The sequence below is a fragment of the Serinus canaria genome, chromosome 6 (assembly GCF_022539315.1).
Source record: "Serinus canaria isolate serCan28SL12 chromosome 6, serCan2020, whole genome shotgun sequence".
Classification (NCBI taxonomy): domain Eukaryota; kingdom Metazoa; phylum Chordata; class Aves; order Passeriformes; family Fringillidae; genus Serinus; species Serinus canaria.
This window is the reverse complement of record NC_066320.1, coordinates 20,351,074-20,359,415: the sequence shown is the minus strand read 5'-3', so window position 1 is coordinate 20,359,415 and position 8,342 is coordinate 20,351,074. Positions and strand designations below refer to the sequence as shown.

General features: G+C 35.0%; 1 protein-coding gene across 1 annotated transcript; it reads right to left on the bottom strand.

The window, feature by feature from the left end:
* Positions 1 to 3,342: 3,342 nt before the first annotated feature.
* On the bottom strand, positions 3,343 to 4,287 carry LOC103813903 (heparan sulfate glucosamine 3-O-sulfotransferase 1-like). Its single transcript, XM_030241205.2, has one exon. It carries the CDS (start codon positions 4,270 to 4,272, stop codon positions 3,343 to 3,345), a length of 930 nt encoding a protein of 309 aa, XP_030097065.1. The 5' UTR covers positions 4,273 to 4,287.
* Between the last annotated feature and the right edge of the window lie 4,055 nt (positions 4,288 to 8,342).

Below are 8,342 nucleotides of genomic sequence, written 5' to 3'. Positions count from 1 at the left end.
AAAGTGAAAGCATAGTATTTCTGGAATGTGAAACAATATCAAAAGCTGGTCAAACCATCATAAATTCTGCAGTAGTCTTGCACATGTAATTATATCATCTGTTCCAGATGCTCCCAAAGACCTTTGAAACAACTGCATGACTTCTTCAAGAGACCTCCCCACATGAAATTTGCTTCTACAAACAACACTTGAGTATCAGATAATGAGATTATCATTTCTTTCAAAGAAAATTAATTTCTGATTTACTATCAATTGTGTAAATTCATGAGATATATATAATTTCTTAAATTGTGAACTGTCTCATTAAAAACACCTGCATGCTGATTGTAAGCCTTCAGGTCTTCCCAAAAAATGGACTACTTTTGAATTCCAGGTTTCAAAAACTGAGTACTTTTTATTTTACTATTACTCAAGTATGGCTCGGTGGATTGTATGTTAAATTAATCTGACTCCCTTCCTGAGCATGAGGGAAGGAGGGTTTTCTTAAAGACTGTAAGAATGGAAAGGGTCAGGACAACATGAAAGAGTATTTTTCAGACCACAAAATGAGTAACTGGTTGAAAGTTTGCAATGTAAAAACACAGTCCAACCTCTGTTTTGCAGAGGTTAAGGTGCATGTGTTTTGACCATTTACCAAAACAAAATTTCTGTTGAGAATCTTGGTTTACATAAAAACCACACCAAAACAAACCAACCCCTCACCCAGATTATATTCATGTATTTATTAATGCTTAATATACTTCTCATGATATTAGTAAACTCTAAAATAATATTAAATTCATTCAATCAACTCTGTTCTTGCCCAGAATGCTGAACAGGAATGAGGAGTGATAACAAATCAAACAGATATATGCATCACTAATCCATACAGCTCAGCTCTCCTTGAAATGTAAATTCCAGAAAGGGACTTGCATTTTCAAAGATGCATACAGCTTCTGCTAACTGGTGCTCCTGCATTCAGCTCATTTAAAGATTAGCTGTAAACTTCAGAGAAGAAAGAGAAAGACTTGATGCCTGCAAGCATAAATATAGAAAGACATTAGAATTTTCTCCCTTCCTTTTTCTTGGAAGACTATGAAATTTAATGTGGCATATAGACATATGAGTTTTTCAATTACTAGCATCTACCTGAAACTTTAATACAAGTATGCATTGTTTTCAAATTTGCTTCTTGTAAGAAAAAAATAAAAAAGGAAAAATAGATTTTCAGAATGAATAAGAAACAGAAAGTAATGTGTTTTTATCCAATATAATCTGCATTTATGTTGCTCCCTTTGTATAATAATGTATTTCTGAAATTGGAAGGAGTTTTGTTTATCACTGAGATTGCATTGGTCAGAAAGAACCAGCCATGCTAGACAATATTGGGAATCTGGATTTGGGTGTTCTGTTATCAGACTAAAGTTCTGTGCCCACAAAATAGAAAGATCCATTCTGATATAGAATCACACTGTAAATTCAGAGTTCAGACATTTTCTGGTCCAGCTTTTTACTTGACAAAAGACAAAGAAGATACTGTTAGACTGCACCACTGTGGCTGTTACCGTTTGCCTATCCAATGTCCTTGCAGAGATGGTAGAAGAGCAGCATAAGCATTCTGTTCTTTGACTAATTTGAATTTCCACAGATTCTTATTTGACACTGTATTTCTTAGTGCCTACATCTGATCAATATTAATGATTAAGAAGCCACAATCTCAGAAAAGCGGAAGAAGTAAAAGACAATTTGCACCATCTGTAGAAATTGGGGATGTAGTAAATATACTTCAGAAAGGTAATTTCAGAGATTGATTATATGCTAATGAAAATAATTTGCTCTCATACATACAGCATATTTTCTCTCATACATACATACACAAGTAGTAGAACAGCTAAAGAATAAGATTCATTACATTATTTTTAACATTTTACATTTTTTGAGAGAATATTTGGTGAAAGATATTTCTACGTAATCTGAGTCTGATCCTATCCAGCTTCAGAGAAGTACTGCTACCTGCCTAAGTAACCCACTCATAAAATATTTAAAGCCTAAAAATCAGCCCTGCAATACATACCTCTTAGCCTGGAAAGTGGCAGAATCCCAGTAGGAATATACTCTCCTTTAGGCTGAGCAGTGGCTTAGGTAGAAGGACAGGGATGGAGGACCACCATTGGGTTTGATGCTCAGAGCTGATTTTCTTCTTTGGTATTGATATGTAATAAAATGTTTACATGAAAAAACAGAAAAATCAGCACAAGACTGTTAAAAATATTGAAAATAAAATCCTGATGCAGGGCTAGAAATGGCTGTGGTTCTTACATATAACCTGAGTATGTCATACTGAACAATGTGTCTGAGATATGAAACACAACAAGAGGGTTTTTTAGTGTTGAGACTATCCCATGGTGTGCATCAGAAATGGCAAAATAAAATCACACCATGCTTCAAGGGGCAAGCAAATAATTTTTTTTTTTAAACAAGAATCATTGTGCCAATAGAGGTATATAAACCAGTCACAGAGTACAAACATAATTCATTTGGTAGTACCAAGAGCCTTTCCATTCAAGAGCAAAGTGATAAAATTTATGCAATCAAATATTTGTACAGCTGCTCATTAATCATTAATATTTTTTTTGCATTGATTTTTATTTTAGTGTATAGAGTATTAGTGTTCCTGGCATATTTTAATTTCTTTACATTTAGAACTCTCACTTTAACCTTCGTCAAGCAGTTTCTATTCATACTTTGGAAATTTTTTTGCAAACCCAAGATAGTAAGAGTGTAGTTTAATACTCATGTTATACAGACAGGTAGCTTTTCAAAATTACAGGTGAAATAGATTCCTTCTATTATTAATTAAGTACTTCAGCATATTAAAGATGATGATTTATTTATTGGAGCTATTATGTATGCCCCTATTTTAACATACAATTTAAACTTATTTTATGAAAAAATCTATAAATCAACACCACTATTGTGTGGGATATAAAAAATACTAACAACAAAAAATACAGAACAGTTAGAATAATACTATTTCCAATATTTACATTTTTAACAGTTAGATGCATTTTTCCAAACCAGCAGAAATCTTGTAGAGATACACCTTTGCTAAGTTTGCTGAAATTAATGTATTTGCATGTGAGACAAAGAAGACCAAAATATGACTCCCAGTAATCATACAAATACATAAAACTTATTTTTCCCAACAGAAAGAGTACCCTTTCAATGAGTCAACAGATGTGCTGCTCCAAAGGAGCAGATAACCAGTGTGTTAATTCTCATAACATGAGTCTTTATGGTTTAGAAAGGTTTGTCTGAAAGTTTGTCTCAGGCCCTTTTTAAGAAACATTGACCCCAAATGTGTTAATGCCAGTCAAAGGAATGATTAACCATCCTGTAAAATTTTGCATTGTGCTCTCTGAAGTAAGAATACAGTTGCTCTAAAACTGTGCTGTTAACAAGAGGGTGGGGACGCCCTTTGGATTCATGTAAACATCTCTCCCTCCCATCACTTCTGATGCAGTAGAATCCCTTGGTTTGGTTAAAATAAAAATTAGAAGACATAATTCGGGATGGAAGATTTAGAAATCTTTCAACTTTTTGTAACTCAGGAAGAGGGTCCTTGATCAAAGTATTGCCATCCACTATGTGAATCTGATCCAAACTGAAATGCTTAAGCCACTTTTCCATATGGACATCATATAGACTTCTCTGAATAGCTTTGTATTTGGTATTAAGCACTCCATTCTTAATAACAATATCTTCAAAGAGCTGAACAGGCTTGCGACTTTCTACTCTGTTGTAATACACTTGGGTATAGTCAGATATAACTCTCTCAGTGGGATCTCTTAGAATGAGCAGCAGTTTAATGGAGCTATTCATGTCATGAATTCTTCCTGGAGCCTGTGGTGATGTAAAATAGCCTGGTGTTTTCTCAATTGTAATTTGATTTCCATAAGAAAATGGCATCAGGTTTCTATACCAGTCTATTCCTTTCACATAATTTTCATCCCAGTCAAAGAAGTGGACTTCTGTAGCTGCCACCACAATGTTGGGATGAATATCCAACATTTCCAGCAAAGCTCTGGTCCCTCCTTTACGAACTCCTATGATGATTGTCTGAGGTATTTGTCTGCTTGTGCCAGGAGGTCTCACCTGTGCTGAATAGTGTTCACTTTTATTGCTGAATAATCCCACTTGTGACTTCAGTGTTTCCAACAGGGCCCCATTCTCAACAGGAGCACCCCAAGCATGAGTCAGCAGAAGATAGGCTGACACAAGTAGGAAGGCCATGTGGAGAGGAATAATTATTTCAAGATAATGTTTTGCTCAATTAATGGAAGAATAGGTGAGTCCCCTCTGGTTGGCAGAACCCGTGGTAAGCACACAGCAAGCTTCTGAAGCATCTGCAAAATAAAATAAGACAAATCAGTGATTCTAAACTCATCATCAGTTAAAAAATTCAACTCACAGTTTAATTCACAAAGCTAATCTGTGATCCCAGTCGGAAATTAAAAAGGAAATTATTTGTTTCCCCTGAGTTTACATCAGAAGGACAGAAAAGTTCCATGTGTTGGGGCTTTTTTCTCCTTACCATGAGTGACCACTGATGGTTACTAACCTTTCAACAATTTTAATTTCCTCTAAGCAGATTAGAATTATTTACCTGATTTTAAATCCTGACCATTTGTTGCTTGCTTTGATTTTCCTCATTATCTTCCATATATAGCACATATTTCTCTTGTTATAAACATCGTATCCCATATAACAATAATTCCAAAGAGTATTTGAATGTCAGCACCTTTCCTCAAATTCCCTGCTAGAATAGTAAGTATATTGTCATACAAATAACAGACCTGAATGATGGTGCCACCATCTGGGTTTTAGTGAGCTATGAATCATACAAAAAATAATTCTGTTTACTTAGACACAAAAAACAAAACATAGATAGAGGCAAAGTTTTGACATCTGAGCCCATTAGAGCAGAAAACTAACTCTGTCAAACAAAAGTAAAGTGGCTAAGTGGGATCAGTGTGGGAAAAATAAATGATGCAGGGTGGATGGATTCTCTGTAACTCTCCAAGTGTTGTGCACAGTCATATGAGTGTTGGAAAAGTCTTGGCAAAATCAGATCTTCAGGTCTTCAGGTAATATTCTGCAGTTCCTCCAAAGCTCAGTATAAGACATATCCAGATGCTTTCTGGTCAATGAGAGATTTCTGCAGGGAGGCAAGTCTGCTTGAGGCTGAACAGCTTCTTTTACTTAATCCACATTGCATATGGGCATTTTAAGAAGGGGCGAATGTTAAATATCTTCAAAATTTGCAAAAACTTCAGGCTTGCAGGTATGTTCATGTGCAGATGTAAGTGAAAGAAAACATCTCTGTAACTGTGTTACTAATGTTTGAAATCTCCAGGGTAACTTTTGTACATAACATTTGAAACAGATTGTTTGTGGATTTGCCATCACAGCAACAGTCATAAAAAATTCAGATCAATGCAACACCTGCACTTGTGACTGGATTGCCTGTTTTTACCTCTGAAAATCCTACAGGACAAATTCCCACTGAGAGGGCTCTTGAGTTTGACTCCATTTCTGAGCAATTACATGATTTAAAGATTTGTGGAACATATCTACATTCTTGTTTTGTTTTCAATGTAGCATGCAGAAACAAGGGGTTTTTGTACAGTGAAGTAGCAGTCATTTAATAAACAATAACCATTTTTGGAATAATTTTGAATTATGGCTCATATTTTAAAGTAGTCTCAGAAATGTTACAACCTTAGCTCCTTCTCCAGAGTTTGCTGTCTCTTTCAGAACATATTGGTCACAGTACTTCATCTCTTAGAAGCAACCTTAGAAAACACAGCTGATTCCCATTTGTCATGGCACTGAGGAGCATTCAGTATTTCTATTATAAATTGTTTACTTTGAGTCTTACTTTACGGGCTTAAAGACTTTAAATTTTTGATAATAATAGTCTAGGCAATGAAGCATATCCATTAAATCTATTTTCTAAATTTTATTGAAACCTTCTCCAGCTTCTTGGATATCTAGGGAATGTAGTCAGCCTCAACGAGCACTAAACTCACAGTTATATAGCAAATATTAACCCTAAAATTGTCATTTAAAAAATAAACTATGACCTTTAGTGAAGAAATCTGCAGAGAACATTCCCTGTTATGTCTGACTAAGACTTAAAGGGCAACTGCTTCTTCAAAAAGAGCACAGTTTCAACTAGGAAGAGTGAGCATACGATTACTAAATATTGGAAAAGTCTAAGTACAAATTTGCTTTGTAATGACAGAGTGGAATGCTGTTCTTTGGGAATTTGAAAGGAGGTTTCATTTTAAAGATCACCAATTTTTCCACTAAGAACTTCACTCAGAAGTTCTGTTTGAAGTCCCCAAGAGGAAAGAATGCAAGAATTTCTATGACAGTCACAGGAGGGAAGAACAGGTATTTTTTTACCAAAATAATGTGTTGTTACTATTCCTTTGGATGGCAAGTTTAGGAAGTGGTAACCAAGCTGTCCAGTGCTGCTGAGGGACTAAAATGCATTTTACAGTAATGGGTGCTAGTGCTGGTTTTGGAAAGATCCTTAGGATGCACAGCACGAAACGTGAAGTGTCGCACCCCAGATGATTCCTGCAATGCCAACTTTCAAGGAAGGGACTCTGCTTTAAGAATTTGAAGCCAAATTTTTCACAATTCCCAAGGTTCCTGAATAGCTCAATCTGAGGAAAGGCACAGCAATGCATAAGATGGTTTCAGAAGTAGCAGCATATGACAGCATGGCATCTTTCCAGACCTGTGATGCCAGCAGCTGAGATTTGGGAGCAGGGGCCAAGGGAGCAGTTGATCATTCTTTTAACCTGTTCTGAAATCCCAGTGTTAGGTGCATTCTATTAATCTTCATTGTTAAATTAAAATTCTTCCAGGAAGAATGAGGAATTGCTTTTGTAAAAATCTTTCAGGTTTTCTCAGTTCGCCTCTTTCATGATGATACAGCAAGTTATACATTATAAATGCACTGACACATCTATACATTAGATTACAAGCACTTTGAGCTAAGGGAAGACCTGTCTGAATGTCTGCCAAGCAAGGGATTACTTATAAATACCCAGGTGGAGACATACAGTTCATTATCTGATTTAAATTCTGGAACTATCCCATTTTGAAACAGTTTTATGAACTGATTCTAGACAGGTATTTTAGGCAATTTTACTTAACTTGAAAGAAAACTATTTTTAAATTTCTTGAGAATTAATATACTTGAGACTAACTAGGTTAACAGCTGAAATTGAAAAATAGAAAGGAAGAGGGGGAAAGCAGGAATTTCTCCGAAATAAACTAAAAGCAGAGTAAAAAAGAAAGAAGTATTTCATACCAGGACTCTGCACTAGTATAGACAGAGATATGCTCTTCCTAGATCTAGTTTCACACACCTAAGAACCAGGTACAAATACTGAAACCCAAAGAAGACTGTAAGCTGTATGAGAAAATCATACTTATCACTGAGGAAAGATTGGCGTTCCAAAATATTCTCAGGTTCACTTCTGATGTGAGTGAGAATCTGCTTAATTTACCATCTGAAATCAGCATTTCTCTGTAAGACACACTCAGGCAGCAAGTAGCAGAAGGATTCTGCATATTCTGTGGACTGAAGTATTGTTTGAAAAAATAATTAAACATAAATATTAGCCATTTTAACCAGTTTTCAAATTAATTAGTTGTTTTAAAATTTTCTTAGAATTATTGCTAGGAAAAATCCTTACCCGGGAAATACTACAGAAAAAATCAAATTCAAAATGTGCAGTAAAATTGATTCCTAAATAGATCAAAATTGCCTTTGGGAGCAATTCTATCAGAACAACATTTCAGCTTTGGCTCAAGACATTTGACTGATTTCAGTGAAGCTCTGAGATGTTAGATCCTGTGGTTAGGTTATAATTGCTACATAAATGTAAAGGTTTTAAAGAAGATTTATCATATATAATTGGAATGTTATTAGAATATTTTTTGTGTTGCTTTTCTGCCTTTATGCAATTACATTTTTAGAAGATATTAACTGTTTTTTATAATGAAAACAATATATTTTACATTGGCGCACTGCACCAATGAAGAATCTGAGAGTATTATTATAAAACTAACCCCATGACACATGATCAGAATTACAGTGCCTTATTACCATTCTTCCCTGTTATTTGGTACTGTTGGTGCTGTTTAGTAACATAAGGAACATCAACATATATGATACTTATTAAGCAGGAATGTAGTTCAAAAACAAATTTGTGCTGCAGAAAGGACTAATTAAGTAAATAGTACCTTGGGCTGCTGTTTCTTTTATTTTTTTAAAACCT